We start from the raw sequence: 19,535 nt of genomic DNA on the forward strand, positions 1-19,535 counted from the left end.
AGTCCACCCAGCTTTCACTCCCGTAAAGCAAAGTTGGTCTGAAAACAGACCGATGTAAAGATAGTTTCGTCTGGGAGCTGACTCCCTTCTTACAGAATACTGCTGACCGCAACTGCGAGCTCACTGCATTAGCTTTACTACACCTTGATTCAATCTCACTTACTATATTACCATCCTGGGAGAACACACAACCTAATTAGTTGAAATTATCGACCTGTTCTAGCTTTGTATCACCAATCTGACATTCAATTCTGTTGAATTTCTTACCTACTGACATCAATTTAGTCTTCGAGAGGCTAATTTTCATACCATACTCCTTGCACCAATTTTCAAGTTCCAAGATATTAGACTGCAGGCTTTCAGCACAGTCTGCCATTAAAACCAAGTCGTCAGCATAGGCCAAACTACTTACTACATTTCCACCTAACTGAATCCCTCCCTGCCATTTTATACCTTTCAGCAGATGATCCATGTAAACTATGAACAGCAAAGGTGAAAGATTACAGCCTTGTCTAACCCCTGTAAGTACCCCGAACCAAGAACTCATTCTACCATCAATTCTCACTGAAGCCCAATTGTCAACATAAATGCCTTTGATTGGTTTTAATAATCTACCTTTAATTCCATAGTCCCCCAGTATAGTGAACATCTTTTCCCTCGGTACCCTGTCATATGCTTTCTCTAGTTCTACGAAGCATAAACACAACTGCCTATTCCTCTCGTAGCATTTTTCAATTACCTGCCGCATACTGAAAATCTGATCCTGACAGCCTCTCTGTGTGGTCTTAAACCACACTGGTTTTCATCCAACTTCCTCTCAACAACTGATCGCACCCTCCCTTCCAAGATGCCAGTGAATACTAATCAGTGAGATGGCTCGATAGTTGTTGCAATCCCTCCTGTTCCCTTGTTTATAGATAGGTGCATTTACTGCTTTTGTCCAATCTGAAGGTACCTTACCAACACTCCACGCTAATTTTACTAATCTATGAAGCCATTTCATCCCTGCCTTCCCACTATACTTCACCATTTCAGGTCTAATTTCATCTATTCCCACTGCCTTATGACAATGGAGTTTTTTTACCATCCTTTCCACTTCCTCAAGCATAATTTCACCAACTTCATTTTCCTCCTCCCCATGAGCTTGGCTGTTTGCAACACCACCAGGATGATTGCCTTTTACATTGAGAAGATGTGCAAAATATTCCCTCCACCTCTCTAGTGATTCCCTGGGATCTATTATGAGTTCACCTGAATTACTCAAAACACTGTTCATTTCCTTTTTCTCTCCCTTCCTAAGATTCTTTATTACTGTCCAGAAAGGTTTCCCTGCTGCTTGACCTAGCCTTTCCAGGTTATTACCAAAATCTTCCCACAACTTCTTTTTGGATTCAACAACTATTTGTTTCGCTCTGTTTCTTTCATCAGCGTATGGTTATGAGGGGATTTAGTGGCTGTAGTAAGGATGTAAAGGAGAGGCTATGTATAAGTCCCTGGTAAGACCTCAATTAGCATATGGTTCTAATGTACGGGACCTTCCAGGAATACTGGATACAAGACTGGAAAAGATTCAAAGGAAGCAAAACGATTTGTTCTGGGTGAAATCCGACTAAAGAGTAGAGTTAAGAAAATGTTGCAAATTTTTGACTGGGAAGACCTGGAATTAAGGAAGCGAACAGCTCGACTAAGCAGAATGTTTTGAGCTGTCAGTGGAGAGATAGCTTTGGAATGAGATTACTAGACAAATAAGCTTGAATGGAGTTTTTTATAGTAACAGAGATCATAAAATGAAGGTAAATTGGAATTCAAGGGGACAAGTTGGGGCAAATACTTGTTTAAAAGAAGAGGAATTAGGGATTGGAATGTCAATGTTTGATAAATTTTCAACTAATTTGAAAAGACTAGCTAAACAACTGATAGGGAATTTGCCACCTGGGCGACAGCACGAACTGCAGATGATTGATTGATTGATTGATTGATTGATTGATTGATTGATTGATTGATTGATTGATTGATTGATTGATTGATTGATTGATTGAAAATGTATTCTTTGTAATGAAGGACATGCTGGAAACAGTATAATTCTATTTGCAGAAACTGTTGTCTCAACCAATCATATCTGGATTCCCTATATTCTGAGAATGCTTCTTATGTTGTTGTTGAGAAAGAAGAAAAATTATTCAGAATAACCCATCAGTACTGAATTTTAAGGGTCAAATCTTCATGCAGTCCTATCATGGAGTAGAATTAACCGCTTGACGTTACTAAGGGCAGTATATCATAATAGATGTCTGTTCTCCTTTCTTATTCTATTCTTATATTTTTATCCTTTGAACTTCATTTCATGTATTATTGTATTATCTAAGACCTGTTTTTCCTCTCGATAGGTTTCCTCATGTTTTTTCATCCTCAGGAAGCATCCAACGGTATTGGTATAACTCTCCATTTGAACCATATTTAAAGGAGGAGCGGGTGCTTCTTAAACCCTTCTCTTTGTTACTCTTCAGTAATTCTATTTTCTGCCCTTGAAGTCTCCATGTTTTCATTTTTCTAAGTTTCTTTTGTTGTTGTTGTTGTTGTTGTTGTTGCCAATCCTAGGAAATGATGTGAAGAAGTTTTCACTTTATACAGTAATAAGGCAATGTATTTTCGATCTGTTGAATCGATAATTCATATTAAGTGTATATTCATTTTTGATTTTGTTCTTAAATTAGTTCATACCTTTAAGCATTTAATGAGAACAGTTTTTCAATGCAAGCCATAATGCACTATTTGGCTTTATGGATAAAGTCAATTAATGTTCTTGTCTCGAGATGTTGCAGCTCTTTTACGGCACACCTCCTATGGAGGTAAGCAGAGTGTACCATTTAATCACATACCGTCCTCCTGCCAATCTTAAATTTCTTGCAGTACCAGAAATTGAACCTAGGCCTCCAAGGGTGGCAGGTAGTAGCGCTAACCATTACACTAAAGATGTGGATAACCCTCATGTCCACAAGATTGCTTTCCTTGAGAGAACCACAGCCATTTCAAAATCATTCCTAAATGCAGGTAACAAAGTGCAATCCTTGTTCTTGTCTACTCATGAATCCTTGTTCTTGTCTACTCATTTGGTGTCATTAAATTGTCTGAAAAAAATTTAGTGGGCTTGGAGAGACAACTGAGGATATGTCTGACAACAAAAATGCTTCATCCTAATTCTGTAATTGAGTGAATGAACTTGCCACATCTAAATGGAGAAAAAAGGAATACCCAATCTCAGGAAGATATGCCATGAACAGATAGAAAGCTTACAAAGATATTTCCATTCTAATAAAGATCAAAATCTATTTGCAGCTGTCTGTTGTGCTGATGATGAGTTTACTCCACTCAATCTTAAAATCATGTCAACTTCTCCTCCATCCAACTCCATGGCTAAATGGTTAGTATCCTGGCCTTTGGCCCAAGGGGTGCCAGGTTCGATTCCCAGCTGGGTCGGGGATTGTAACCGTCATTGGCTAATTCTAATGGCTTGGGGACACTCTCTCTCTCTCTCTCTCTTTCACATCAATATTAGAATTAATCATATGTAGGGTCCTGCCCTCTCAGAAGCACATGTCGTCTATATGGTGTCAATTCAAAAGACCTGCACTAGGCCTCTACAGAGGTCACACGCCATTATTATAATTCCCCCTCAAAAATTCACCTACACAGAACTACATGAGGTGTGTAAGCAAAAAGAACTTCATGGTTCATATCCTAATTATCTAGGTCAACCATCTGTTGACAGACTGAAATCCACTCTCTGGATTGGAATATTGCTCTCCTGATGATGATCCTCATTTGGAAGTGCTGTCCAAGTTGGAGGCATGTTGCTGACTGCTGGTAGTTAACAACTGCTGGAGTACTTTGTATATTCAGAGGATTTTTCATGAGGTAATCCACAAAGAAATGAAAGGGTTCTTGATAGCAATCCAAGATAAGAGTCATAAGCACTCATAACTACCGCAAGGAGATGCGAAGAAATAGCTGAGATTGTGGAGCATATTTGTAGGTGCACCTAAGGCCATAGTAGGTAAAGAATATACTTGTCAGCATGATGAGGTAGTGAAAATTGTGCACCAAGATCTGGAAATCATGTCAGGACTTATAGATGAGAAAATCCCATATTATGAGTGGAGACCCTCTGTTGTGCTCGAGAATGAAAGGTTCAAGCTGTAGTGGAACCGATCTCTGCAGACAGGATCATAAGATCAAACAGGTTGGATATTGTCCTTATTGATAAACATCTCAGGAAGACTGATTTGTTGGATGTGATAGTCCCTTCAGATCACTGTCCACTAGGCATATGTCCAGAAGATTGAAAAATACACAACCTTGCAGCAGAAGTTCAAAAACTGTGGGAAATGGACCTATAATAATAATAATTTTTTTCCCCCACATCGTTATGCCCAACTTAGAGCACGCTTGAATTTATTTAGCTGATGATTTTGCCTTCTTCTCTTTCCAAAATCTCTTCATCCTCTCACTGAAATTCTTCTTAGATTCTTTTGTCCAGGTTTTATTAGTTCTAGCTTTTGGTTCTGCGAAACAATGATTATTTATTAGTCAGTGTTCTGAAAGCAGATCGGTTCTTCAAAGTTTCCTGGTTGATGTTGATTTCTTGAAGATCTGATTCTATTTCATTTAGCCAGTTGTTCTTGACTTTCAGCGTGAGAGCAAGATTTAGAATTTTTTGGTCAATCTATCATTGTTCATTCTGAAAATGTGACCATAGAATTTCAACTTCCTTTTCCTGATAGTGTCTGAGATTTTCTCAGTATGGCAACAAATTTCATGAGATTTCCTTTTCATCCATACTCCCTCTGTGCAGACTGGGCCAAAAAATTTCTGTAAGATTTTTCTTTCTTCCTTTTCTATATCTTTTATGAGTGATCTCCTGCCAATGATTAAGGTTTTTGATGCATATAATGCTTCAGGTTTTATTATGGTATTATAATGAGTTTTGTTTTCTGAGATAATTATAATGAGTTTTGTTTTCTGAGATAATGACTTTTTGTTATATGTGTTGCAAGTAATTCGATATGCTTTCTGTAGTTAAGTAATTCTCTCCTTATTTGCTTCACAATTTAATCCAAAAGGTTGAATAATTTCTCCAAGGTATTTGAATTAATTTACTTGGGAAATTTGTCCAAATTTAGTCATCATAGCTTGCCCATCTAGAAGCCAAGAGGCCCCTTCCATGTACTGTTTTTTTTTTTTTTTTCATATGATATTTGAAGTTCTGCATTGGCTGCAATTTCATGTAGGCTTTCGAGTGAAAGTATTATTTCTTGCCTATTATTAGAAAGAATTGCCAGGTCATCTGCAAAAGCTAGACACCGCACGTGAATTCTGTTTATCAGTTGTGTACCAAGAGTTATTCCTTTAACTTCTTTCTCCCAGGTTCTGTTTACTTTTTCTAGAACAAGATTGGACAAGAAAGGTGACAGTCCATCTCCTTGTTGAACCCCTGTGTTGACATCAAAAGGCTCAGATATTTCTCCTAAGAATTTAACTGTGGAAGTAGTGTCAGTTAATGTTCATCTGATCAATTCTCTTGTTTTTCTGTCTACTTTAGTTTCTTCGAGTATTTTGAAAAGTGTCTGTCGGTCTATGGAGTAATATGCTTTTCTGAAGTCTACGAAGATGAGCACTGTCTAGTTTTATGCATTTGTAAGATAGTTTTGAGATTGAGTATTTGTTCTGTGCATGATCTGTCCTTTCTGAAACCTGCCTGGTATTCTCCAATGAGGTGATCTGTTTGTCTTTCAAGTCTTCTCAGTAGAACTTTGGAGAAAATGTTGTAAGTAACTGATACCAAGGAGATACCTCTATAGTTGTTGATGTCAGTTTTATCACCTTTTTTGTGCAGAGGGTGAATAAGTGCACATTTCCTCACAAATCTTTTCCGTCCATTTTCTGTGATCCAGATATCACTGAGAATAGCATGAAGTTTTGAGGCAAGACTTTTGCCACCAATTTTGCACATTTTGGCAATTATACTGTCCTCACCTGGGGTTTTTTTATTTTTCAGTTCACTGATAATTTGTTTAATTTCTTCTAATGTAGGTTGTTTTGAATCTGGATTTGGTGTGGGATTTTCAAAGGTGAGTTGTTCTCCAGCAGGAGATTCACAGTTTAAAAGTTTCTGAAAATGGTTTGCTAACAGTTTGCAATTTTCCTGGTTATTTGTTTCTAGAGTTCCTTTCGGACGTTTGAAACAAAGGCTAGGTGACTGATATTTCTTCTCTGAACATTCTGTAAAAGTTTAGTGTATTATTTTTTGTGAATTCCAGTTCAATTTCTGCCAGTCTTCTGTGATTATATTTGTGTTTCTCACATCTGATGATTTTTTATGTTTGTTTCTGGACCTTCAAAATCAAATCAGAATCTCTTTATTTGCAAATGAGGTGTCTACCTCAGTGGCAAATGGTATGCTAAAATACATTATTGTCAAGCACTAAATATTAAATTAACAAGAGAAGAAAATTTTCCTATAATACAATATTATACAATTATCTTAATGAATTCCTGCCAAGTTTTTCCAGATTTATGGAAATTCCAATCTCTCCAGGCTCTTGTTCTAAGTTCTATTGAATATGTGGTTTTTATTAAATTATCCTTTAATTTCTATGGCTTTGTTGCAGGTTTCATTCCCCCATCTGTGTTTGTGTTTCATGGGAGGGATGACTCTACTTTTGGAAGCTTCTGCAAATGCTTCTTTGAGTTCTAACCGGTTGGATGGATTCTGATTGGAGATATTTGCAATAAAGGAGCCAAAGTTTTCTTTAAGATGTTCCGGGTCGATTTGCAGTTTCCTGATTGTTCTAATTTTGGGTTTGTTAGGTTGAAATTTGAATTTAACTAGAGATAAGTGGTGACCAGAGTCAATAACTCCTTTCTTGTCTTTAACATTCATAATTTCTCTTTGAATTTTCTTAGAATTCGCTACATGATCTAACTGAAATTCTTCTAAATGGAAGTTAGGGGATTTCCAAGTCATTCTCTTTCATGGTAGTGCCAGGAAATGAGTTGATATTAATTTTAAATCAAAACTCTTGCAGAAGCCAATTAATCTTTCTCCATTTCTATTGGTTCTCTGGTGAACTGGATAGAGTCCCACGATGTTTCTGAACTACTTTTCCTTGCTAATTTGGGCATTAAAATTTCCTAAAATGATATTGACATGATGCTTCGGAATTTTGGCTGTAGCTTCCTCTAGTTGTTCCCAGAAGTCGTCTACTTTCTGCGGATTGTGGATCTTTCTGATTGTAGTTAGTTGTAGGTGCATGTGCATTGATTAGTGTATAGGCTTTGTTTCCTGACTTAATTGAGAGTAATGAAATTCTTTCAGAAGGAGACGTGTTCAGTACTGAGTTTGTAAGATTTCTCCTCACTGCAAATGCAGTACTAAACTGATCTGGCTTGTTAGGTAGGGACATTGCTGGTTTACCTTTGTAAATTTTATAACTGTCTGAATCAAAATAATTTTCATCAACATTATGTTTGTTAGTTGTTTTAGCTTTCTCGTCTTAAGAAGATTATTGATGTTTAAGGTGCCGATGAAATGTTTGCGCTTTGGGCGAAGAGATTTGGGAAGCTCCACTCCATTCCCGCATGATGTTCTCGGTCCTCCAGAATCCGATGACCAAGAAAGACTAGTATGAATACTAGGGCCTGGGGTAGTAGTGTCCTGAACTGAGATTTCCATCATGCTAGTAAGTTGAAGAAAATGGGGAGATTGACCTTCGTCAACCTCATTGGTACAACTAAGGTGTTGAGCCTTAGATTTTGCCTCATGATGTTTTCTGGCTGTACCTGTATTTGGTCCATGAGAAGTATATTATTTTCCTCAGACCCTCCAGACAAGTCCTGCGAGCCCTCCAATCCGCCACCTGGGATGCGTCTGATAGAGGAACAGGAAAACCCCCACGGGATGATGATGATGATGATCATCATCATCATCATTATTATTATTATTATTGAAACCAGTCAAAAGCATGTTTTAGAATTTTAAAATTTTATTTTATTCTTGTTCTTTTGTTGCCCTGTAAAAGGTTAAAATATGCTCCCATAATTTGTTTCTTCAGTGTTTAGTGCTCATCGTGCTTTAGATATCTGACCAGGTAAAACTAAAAGTGGATTTCTCCTTGTGTGTTTGTCCTGTTTTCCTTGTTTTCTACCACTTATATATGTATTTTCTTTTCTTTAACTCTCCATTTTATTTTATTTTATTTTATTTTATTTTATTTTATTTTATTTTATTTTATTTTATTTTATTTTATTTTATTTTCTTTTCTTTTCTTTTCTTTTCTTTTCTTTTCTTTTCTTTTCTTTTCTTTTCTTTTCTTTCCCTGGCTGATTCTTTGTCCTTCACATCACATATCAGGGAAGAAAATATCTCAAGAATGGCCTCATCTGTGAACATGGATGCTGTCCACATGAATGAAGCAGAAAACATCCACATCTAGGATGGACGGGGATTGATTCTAGGAAAATGGTATTGTATCAAGATGTTGAATTAGCCTGTGGGTTTTTTTATTTCCACATTTGTTCTTGTCTCTCATTTCTGTTTCTGCTGCCCACATGAGTCTCTCATTGTGTTTTTCCTATCACTCTTTGTAACTTCCAGTCTTGAATGAAGTGGGTATTTCAGTGCTTTTAGGAACTGGGCTGTGATAACCATTCAAGTGATATGGTAGAATCTAACTGCTATATTTAAATCTTACAGGAAGAGGTAACCAATGCTGTACAGATTTTGCAGAATGAATATTCTAAGGTGGAGACAGCTCTGACAGAACATAACAAACGGCTGGAGTTATTGGCAGAAAAGTTACAGCAGGATCTTGATGCGGCTTCATTGAAACAGCCATCATTGGAGCAACAGTCAACTGGAGAACAACTGGTAGATCTCTCTATATTTTCTCATCAGATTTATATAGTATTGTCTAACTGCAGATGACCTTGGATTACACTCCATTTCATTAAGAATGCATATAATATTCAATGTTCCATTGCTAAATAATGTGAAATAGACTCTCATTTCACTTTTGCATCATTTACCTAGTAGAAGTAAGTATTTCATAGATTTTCCTCAGCTTATCACAATTATTTCTAAAGTCAGTGGAGCCACAGTTTAAAGTTGGATGCTGTTCCTGATACCACTTGATTTTTCTGGTGTGAATTCCACCCTAAGATCCACCAAAATTCAAATCCTGACCATCTGGGAGGAGAACCTGCAGCTAAGCCATTGCACTAATCACATCCCCCTTGATATTTCATTCAGGATGCAAAAGGTATCTGAGGTGACATTAGAGGCAATCATAATTTTAAAAAGAGTACGCAGAATAAACAAAAGAATTCTTTATCATCAGTGGAATAGAAAAGATTCAGCATAACCCAACACATAAATTTCATTATGACTCCCTGTATCTGCTTTTGTGATGTTCTCATTTTTTATTCTGCTCTTAACTATTTTAATGCCAAGTATTGAGTTTTGAAATTTGGTTGTTTAACAGTATTTTCATGTCTTAATTGTTTTTAGGACTTTGTTGGTGGCTACATTTTTTAATATCTCTCTTTGTAGCACGGTTATGTTTTCATAGGCTGTTTTTATATCACTGATTAGTTGTTTTATGTTGTTTTCCATATGACATTCAGTAGTTGAACTTGAAAAGCCTTTTTAGAAGATTTATTTCCTTTATTGTTGTATAATCTGTGTGTAGTCTTTTTGATACAGTATTTCAATATTTAATGGCAACTTTCATTTCTGTTTGCGACAGACATTATGAAATTATTCACCTCTCCTTTGCTGAAACATCCATCATTAATCAGTATATATGACCCAGACTTAAATACCCTCGTCAGTGCGTTCCACTAACTAAAATAAAAAGTAGCTTTCTGGAAGATGTTGATAAGTTGTTAAAAAGTGCAGTCAAAGAAATTATTGATCTCCCTCATGACTTTCCAGATGGGTTGATCTATGTTTGAAAGCATTTCTGAGGCTTTAAACTTTAATATTTATTTGACTTCATTGTACATTTCAATACGGACCTAAACATGAGAATTATAACATGCTTAGGTCTTATGCGAGCCAATGGGAAGCTCGTGTACAAAATTTCAATATCTGCTGCTGCCTCCTTCACGTGAGAGACAATCTCCTTCATACTATCAGAGATTTACAGGCAGAAAGAAGTCAGTATTGGAGAAGTTAGATATTGATGAAACTAATAATCCGTTGACTGGTCAGCAAATTTGTAAACTACTACAGGAACAAAGCATCCACACTTGAACACTACATACTTTAAGAGGGAAAGATGTTGGGAAGTTTATGCCAGTCACCCAACAGCAAACTTCTGGATATGAAACCGTAAGGACTGTCAAACTCCGAAATAGAAAATGCTCTCAAAATGTCATGCAACATCTCGGCGGTTCGAGTAGTACCTGGTAGATGACCTGGCACAATCTGCTGCTATCATCCAGACTGTGGTGAGAATGAAATTCTTGGTCATGTGTTAAGCTACTGCCGCAAAGAAGAATTGCTAAGGAACACCCGTCATTACTGAGTGAGAACAACCTAGCCTCTGCACTGGGAGTTTTGAAGTAGAGAATTTATGAAGAAGAACACTGTATCTCTTCCATAGGGTCTAGCAGAAGAGTAGATATTGTTGCCATCAACTAGCAGACTCCAGTTTGAGAGAGACTTATCCCAGGCCAAAGATATTGACCAGAAAAAGAAGAACCATGCATCCTATATTTGAGTGGTCAGTGATGGGTCTGCTGTTCGGAAGAAGAGGCAGTGTATGCAAGCATATGTGGGAAATCCTGAAAAAGCTTGGAATCCAGCATACAACACTGGAAAATGTGATAGTAGACATTTTAAAAGAAATCATATTCATATTATGAGCAAACACATGACCCATTATGGACATTCTTTTTCTACAATAGATATGGAAATTACTCAATATTTACAAAAATGTATTGACATTGATCAACCCTTAATCTAAACGAAATCTCAGATAAAATCAACACCCTTCTAGAATTATTTTTCGAATACAACTTAAAACCAAAAATATCCAATCCATAACCAGTTTCATATCCCCTATGTATCAAATATTTACCCGCCTCCCCCAACTTCTTTCAACGAAGTTCTAACCCAATCATTTAATATTGATCCACTATTCCATTTTATAAGAAATATCTTAAAACTTTTTAATATTTTATAATATATAAGCAGATGATAAGATGGAACATATGAAGAAGTCAACATTTATTTGACAAGAGGATGCTACTCAAGAATAATAGGTAGATTACACTTGAATTAAAATTAGTAGCAATATGTTTTGAAAAAGGAAAATGTCCACAAGATTTTTACACCTCAGTTAAAATTCCAATTTCAAAGAAAATCATACCAGTTGATTGCAGTGATTACCGGACCATTAGCCTTATCCCTCATGTATCTAAAATCCTGCTACACATATTGAAAGAAACAGGTTGAATTCTATATCGACCAAAATCTGGATGGCGCTCAGTTTGGCTTTCATAAGAATACGTCAACTCACGATGCAATTGGCTCCTTTCGTGTAGGTAGAAACCACTGTGTATGTTTTGTTGATTACAAGAAAGCATTCAATAAGGTAAAGGTAAAAGTTTTTTCTCTTTTTTAACTAATAAGCTGCCCTCAACAAATAATTAGTATGATCTTAGATCTCAGCAGCGTGTCGGCCTCTCACCGCTGGATACTGTGGTTCAAATCCCAGTCACTCCATGTGAGATTTGTGCTGGACAAAGTGGTGGCAGGACAGTTTTTCTCCAGGCACTCCAGTTTACCCTGTCATCTTTCATTCCAGCAGCACTCTCCATTATCATTTCATAGCATCTATCACTCATTAATAAATCACTTTGGGAGTGGCGACCCCATCTTGCTAATAGCCTATGATTCATTCATTACATCCCTGACCCGGTCACAGACTGGAAAACAGGTTGTAGGTTGTAGGTAGGTTGTTGGATCGTAGATCTATATCAACATTAGACAACTGTCATCCAGCTAGGAAATGAAGTTAAAGATTTTGCAAAGATCTGTAAAAGTGTGTGACAAGGATGCTTGCTTTTTCCAGGACTGTTTAATGCTTCTGCCAAGTTTATATCGAATAGGTCCTCAAAGGATTCCAGTATGGGAGTAAAAGTTGGTGGAGGACTTATTTAGAATAATAAATTTGATGAAGATGTGACATTTCCAGCAGGAAACACTAAGACTCCAATAAAAATATTACAGTGCATGAATGACAAAGTTATAGACTTTGGTATAAAGAAAAGACAAAAATTCTGATTATAAGCAAACACCACAGATACTGCATGTTGCTATAAATGGAGTAATAGTACAACAATCGAAATAGTTTAAATGCCTTGGACAGATTCCGACAAAAGATCTTCATTGCAAAACTTGAACTAGAAGCTGCACAGCCATGGCAAAGGAGGCATTGTGTGACAAACATTCTCTGATATGTTGATGCAAGTTGTTCCTCAATTTAAGGAAAAAGCTTGTAAAGATCTAAGGATGGCCAGTTACAATATATTGTGGAGAAACCTGGACACTGAACAAAAGTCACATGAAAAGAACAGAAGCCTTTGAGATGTGGGGCTGGCAATGTTTGAAAAACTGTTCAGTGTTGATGTACTTGAGCGAGTTAATGAGAAGCAACAGCTAATTAATCAAATCAACATGGCAGGGGCACAAATTGCAACATGCTGGTTTTGAGGGCAAAATACCTAGAAAATGCCTTTGTGGGGGACCAAGAAACACATTTATGAAGATGTTCTTCAGTTGTACTGATCTAAAAAATGATGAAGAAGCCAAAAGAACAGCCCACGATGGACTCATTTGGAGAAGACTCATGGTAGAGCTAAACCTGAATATGTGGTGGTGATGATGATGATGATGATGATGATGATGATGATGATGATGATGATGATGATGATGATGATGATGGTGGTGATGAGGAGGAGGAAGAGGAGGAGGAGGACTAGAGAAATGAAAAGTAGCTTATCAGAAGCTCAATGATAAGTTTTCTTTCATAGCAAAATTTACAGTTATTGATTCAAATGTGATAGTGGCATGTGCAAAAACAACATTACCCACTTCAGTGATTTCATTCTGGAGGAATTTATTCACTTCTGTGTATTGTGAATGAGCCTCTCAGAGACAGCCACAACAAATTTTAAAATCTGTGTTCTAATTCATGAGCAATAATTCCAGTTTTTATGTGAAATCCAAACTAGGGGTATTGATACTTGGGTACCCAGTTATCTGAGCATTACGTGTCCATTTGGGTAATACCAGGTACTTGTGTACCTGGGTAGTTACCCAAGTACCCGTTCAAAGCAACATGCCTGTAATTTGCATGGAATAATTCAGCTAGTAAGAGATTTCAGGTCGAAACTAATTTATCAGATGTAATCTGATGAAGTTAGCCTTATTACCTTCATCTGCTTCAGTCAGCACTGATACACTCTCCAACTCAGTCCTATTCTGACATTTCTCTTCATATTGAAGCATTTACCTGCCAAAGTGGTGAACGTGCATTAATCAATAAGAGAATGTCTCATAAACAGATAAGTGCTGACTCACAAATCATCTTTCCTAGATCAATAACACAAATTACTAACAGCAGATGAAATAACTAGGTCACTTTCAGCTTCCAGCCATAAACATATGATTTATATGAACCTAAATATAATAAGTCCAACTTATAAGATTTAATTAAAATATATTCTTTGTTTTCAAAATCTTATTGCTTAAGGCAAGTTTGTTTATAAATTCATGTTTAGGAACATCATTGACTGAGCATCATTGTACTCCTTGCAGCTCATTAAAAGTATTTTCTAAATTCATAGCATTTGCTTTACTTCATAGCTTTACTTTGATGTTTATTTTCAACAATAAATTGAATTATCTAGCATTAAACTAAGGAGAAAATAAAAATGATGGCCTACCTTAACAAATCATTAATCCAGGTATAACAGGAAGATACCATGCTGAATGAAATTAAGCCAGTGACATAGATGTTAGGCCCCTTTAAACAACAACATGAATGAAATTGTGTGAGTTTTTATCTGTCTTACTTCCGCTTTTGTTTTCAGAGCTTAACATGTCTTCTCTTTGTTTTCAATTGCCCCTGTAGTTCACTAAATTTCTGACATACAATTCGGTGCTTAAAATGGATGATATTGTTTCTATTGTAGTTCTGGCATCTAGATCGTCAGTCCTATACATTGTGTGTGTGATATTTATTTTCTTGCTGTTATTGCATTTTATTGTCTTGTTTATCGTACTGGTTGTATGTTTATTTGGGACTAGGACTCTTGCTAGGTGCCCTACAAATTGAATTTAATATATATGTCATATGCTGATTTGTATTGAATTCAAACTGAAACCCAATTGGAATATGGCTCATTGTTTCCAGATTTCATGTTGGAGAGTTTTTCCTTCACCAGTAATTTGTGATCTGAGCGACAAAAAATATTAAGAACAATAATCATAAGAAAAAGGATTTCTCTAGTTCAAATAAGCCTTGGTCCAAATACATCTGAATAAGTAGAATTTTACTGTGTTAATCATAGACTAGGAAGCAAAATGCTATTCATCTTTTATCATTTGAAGATTAGTACAAAAAATGAAATTAGTTCCATGATTTTGTCCACATCTTCAATATTGAGAAAGATTTTCTAACTGCTGAAAGTACTATTAAAATATTATACCATTATTCTTTTTCCAGGTATGCTATCTTGAGCAGAAATCTACTGACTCCCAGTTAAATGACGGAAGAAGTACTACACAGGTGAAAAATGTACCTGAATTCAAGCATATTGTTGAAGAGTTGCGCTTTGCCAATGCAGTACTCAAGAAACAGTCTGAGGATCTTCAGCAACAGGTAAGACAAATTATTGGACATATTCTAAATGCAAAGAATCATGTGATGATTATGATGGTGATGTGATTTGAGGACTATAGAGCCCTGATGGTGAGGATGACAAAATTTAAAAAAAAGGCAGAAGTAATATAAATACTCTTACAGTGATACTGGTAACCTCAGAATATGATTAAATATGTGGATATATTTAACAAGTGATTTGCCCTTTTTAGTTGTCTTATACAACATAGAATGCTGAGAATGTGTTTGATTCTCCAAATGGGTGAGGAAGAAGGAAAATAAGCAGTCTTGTTATTTTTATCTGGGAGAGACAGTACTAGAATTGTTTCAAACTTGTATTTCATGTTTTCAGTGATTTGCAACATAGCTTGAGTTATGCAATCAGCATGCATGCATCAAATCTTGGTTTTTATCTTGGAAAGGCAGCTGAAATTTCTGTGAAATGTTAAATGCTGCTCTTACGGATCAGGCGATATATTTCACTTTGAGTACTGAATGTCTTCCACGTACATGTATGTCTATCCCTTAATCCTTTTTCCTGAAATGGGGTCAAGGATGAGGTGAGATGATATTTTATGGCATGAAAGGAATTGGCTATGGCCTATGAATAGGAACTGTCCCAGCATTTGCCTGGAAGTGAAAGTGGGAATCCACAGAAAACCATTCTCAGGACAACTGACAAAGGGGTTTGAACACACTCACCTCCCAAATGCAGATCTTGATTCCAAGTAGGATGTTAACACACATGGCCACTCCACTCGGTTCTTCCATGTACATATCATTGAAAATTTTGTGCATATAATGACCAATACATACATCTTCATTATACTGTAGACTATTAAGCCGTTCGACATTCAGTCTTCAAGCCTCTGGGAATTTACCAAATGCCTCCACATAAAAGGAAATTCTTTGTTGAAATCGTGAGTAACGAAGATCATGGGGTGGTGGACAATGATGTTAGTAAAGTTACACTTGAGGATGTGGAAAGGATAGTAATTAAACTTCAGTGTCATAAAGCAGCAGGAATAGATGAAATTAGACCTAAAAAAAAGTGAAATATATTGCGAAGGCAGGGATGAACTGGCTTCACAGAGCAATAAGATTAGCATGGAATATTAATAAGGTACCTTCTGCCACCTCAGACATTTTGCAGAAATCACTGAAGCTTTTATTCTTCTAAAAAGGAAGATTGTCTAATGTTAGTGCTTATTGTGTGTGTGTCAAAGTGAGTTACATTTGGAGAAGTAGCTGTTGCTACTGTTTGGAAACAATGTGAATCGAGTATATGAGTGGCTTGAGAGCACGATTCAAAGAAGACCAGTACTTTAGTACCAAAATTATCACAGGGTATACACAGGGTTTTCCTCAGTTTGACAAAAATCAGACATATAGAAGACATTTTATTATACAAAAGCAAAGCAAAGTCACCTCTGTACAGGCCATGAAGGCCCTTGGAGGAGTGGAAGGTAAAAGCTTCCACTTGTTAACCTCGGTACATGATGTGGTAGAGTGGTTAGCTCTACGCCTGGCCGCCTTTGCCCCCAGGAATTAACCTGGTACTCATTTTTGGTGTAGGCTGAGTGAACCTCAGGGCCATATGCACCTCCGGAAGTGGAAATCTCGTTTGTTAAATTTTACGACTTCCTGACGGGGATTCAAACCCACGTCCTTCTGGACGAACCGAGCACGTCTTTTGCCGCCTCAGCCAGGCTGCCTCTCATTTTATTATGACAATGAAGAAATCCATATTTTAATGCACTACTTTAAAATTCTTAATTTGATTACACAGTAGTTTTCTACCGGATCTACTTCCAGCTGTTTATCAGAAAACAATCAAAGGTGCCTCCTTCCATTTGTGACCACACTTTTCACTAGAACAAACTCTTGAATTGGTGTATGTTGCAATACTGTGGTTTTGCAGCCACGTCTCCATGTATTTCTCTGACTTAAATCGGTTAACTGGTGAGGCATTTGAATGTATGAACATAAGACTGGAGACATAAGAAACAAACAGTGGTGATGGCTAATAATGTTATTCATTGAGCTAAACATTCGATCGAGAGTTAAAACTCATTGAAAGAATGGCAAAATTAAAAAGAAAATAAATCAAAGTAGAAGGTATACGCAAGAAATCAGAAGGCATACTCTAATGAGTGGATTTAAACAGGGAATTCAGCGTTTACCTGCGTATACCCTCGACTACAGCCCTGAAAAAGACTTGCATTGGAATGTGAGTTCATGTTCAATATATGCATGCCACACGGTTGAATAACGAACATTTCCGTAAATGACCAATCGCCTAGCAACTACCGATGCTGAGAAATCAGCATCAAACACACATATACCATGGGTTCCAGCTGATGTCACTGTAGCTTACTACTTGCTATGGAGCAATCCTGTCAACTTGGAGGTCTGTGTTCTAATTCCTTCCTCTGGCAAAGTTTTTTCTTTGATTGGATGCTCTCAAGCCAGTCTTAAGCCATGTACAGATTTAGCAACCCTGCCTTGCAAAGCCCATTTTGATTTGCCCACGAAGTGATCTGATTGGCTAACTTCAGCAGCTGATAAAATGACAACGGCGCAAGATATTGAATTATTTTTTTCAAATTATTTCTCAGGATGCCCAACCTTCTAACGCTCATTATGCCTGGTTCATATTGTTTCCAATCACCCTGTATAAAGTATGTTTCTGGTGATTTATGTATTGAAATAGAGTGGGTTTAGCCTGAAATACTTAAATGCATCAAAGAATGTACTCTGTTTGCTCACAATTAGAAATCACGTGATAGCTTCATTTGAAGCCACTGTGCTTGATCCCAAGTTTTTAGACCTAACGTAAAATTTTATTCCAGATCATAATGTCAAGGAAAAAACTTCCTGAAAAAAGTCTTGTACATTTTGGCAGAAATTACATCTAACCTCAAGTCAGATTTATTTATTGATGTTGATCTTGATGATGCAGATTTGGAAATATTAGCTGAAGAAAGTGATACTGAGGGTTCTTCAGTGAGGATTCCAAAAGGATTAGTTATTTTGGAGAGTGATGAGGATGATGATGTGCCTGTATCTTATCTTACAATAATGAGGGGGAAAATACCAGATTAATTATTTTTAGTTCTCTTCTCTGATGAACTGATTGAACATTTACTTTTTTAGACCAATTTGTATGAAGTGCAAGAGGGTAAGACATTTAAAAGTGAATAAAGATGAAATGGTACTGTTTTTAGCAATAAATATTCTTATGGGAGTGTGGCCTTGTATGGTTCAGAAACGTGGACTATTAATGCAGGTGATAAGAAACATCTGGAAGCATTTGAGACGTGGTGCTGGAGGAGGATGGAAAAGATCTCATGGACAGCAAAACTCACCAATAAAGAAGTTCTTAGACGAATAGGTGAAAATAGATCCTTTTTAGCAACAATAAGAAAGAGAAGAGACCAATTAATTGGCCATCTCTATAGGCACAATGGTTTCATAGTTAATGTCATGGAAGGAATGATTCAAGGTAAAAGAGGAAGAGGAAGACCTAGACTGCAATATTCAAGACAGATCAGAGATGACGTAGGAACAGGCTCATACGTGGAAATGAAGAGATTAGCGGATCACAGAGAAGAGTGGAGAAGACGAATTGCTGCCAACCAATCTTAGGATTGAGAATTGAGAAGAAGATGGGAATCAAATGACCCCGTAGTTACTGGGATCGATGATCTTGTTATGACAAACTTAGGGATGATTATATTAGTTCACTGATATCTACTCATAGATTTGGATGGCTGTTGTCTCACATTCATGTTGGAAAACGGAGATCTGAAGCCAAACACATGCCAGAGTCTGGGCCACCAAAACGTTGTGCTTACTGTAGCACCAAAACGTCAACGCATAGGTCAAGGTGGATATGCAGCTCATATAAAGTAGGTTTGTGCCTGTCATCTGACAGGAATTGCTTCATCCTTTGTCACAAATAGCTGTTTCAATGTCAACTTTAAATGTATGTTATGTATTTCTATAAATATGCATCTTTGAATGTGTTGTTGAGAAACGGTACAGTGGCTTCAATTCTACCTCAGAATATAATAAATCAAATGTATTTGCAAATTTAGTTTATTTGTGATGCCTTCCATGTAAATGAAATTATTTAACCCTCAGAATTGAAATTTTTATTTTCTGTACTTCAAAGGGTTTTAAATCACTCCACATAGGGTTGGCATCAGGAAGGGCATCCTGGCATAAAACAAGGCCAAATACCCATGTGCTACACAGTTTGCAGCCGCGACACCACAGGTGTGGGAAAAGCAATACAATAATAATAATAATAATAATAATAATAATAATAATAATAAATTATATGAATGTGTTTTATGACAAGAACTGTAGCCATATAGTAAGAAAAGTACTAAAAATTGTAAAGACTGTACATTAAGGTACACAACTCAGGTTTGCGATTAGAAATAAATTTTTCAATGAGTCTATATCTCTATTTAATATAATAAGCTTTGGAGCATGGGTCCGTTGTGAAGGGAAGTACAGCAGACTTGTAAAAGATAAATATTACCACACTATTGTGCATCAAATCTGGAAATTACT

The 19,535-nt window shown here is 36.6% G+C and overlaps 1 protein-coding gene across 1 annotated transcript in view; it reads left to right on the top strand.

The window, feature by feature from the left end:
- LOC136857458 (uncharacterized) overlaps positions 1 to 19,535 on the top strand; it is a 374,657-nt gene that overhangs the window by 260,064 nt on the left and 95,058 nt on the right. The window contains exons 16-17 of the mRNA XM_067136132.2: positions 8,753 to 8,926; positions 14,796 to 14,951. Coding sequence (XP_066992233.2) covers positions 8,753 to 8,926; positions 14,796 to 14,951 — 330 coding nt within the window. The remainder of the gene's footprint in view (positions 1 to 8,752; positions 8,927 to 14,795; positions 14,952 to 19,535) is intronic.

The sequence above is a fragment of the Anabrus simplex genome, chromosome 1 (genome assembly GCF_040414725.1).
Source record: "Anabrus simplex isolate iqAnaSimp1 chromosome 1, ASM4041472v1, whole genome shotgun sequence".
NCBI classification, from domain to species: Eukaryota; Metazoa; Arthropoda; class Insecta; order Orthoptera; family Tettigoniidae; genus Anabrus; species Anabrus simplex.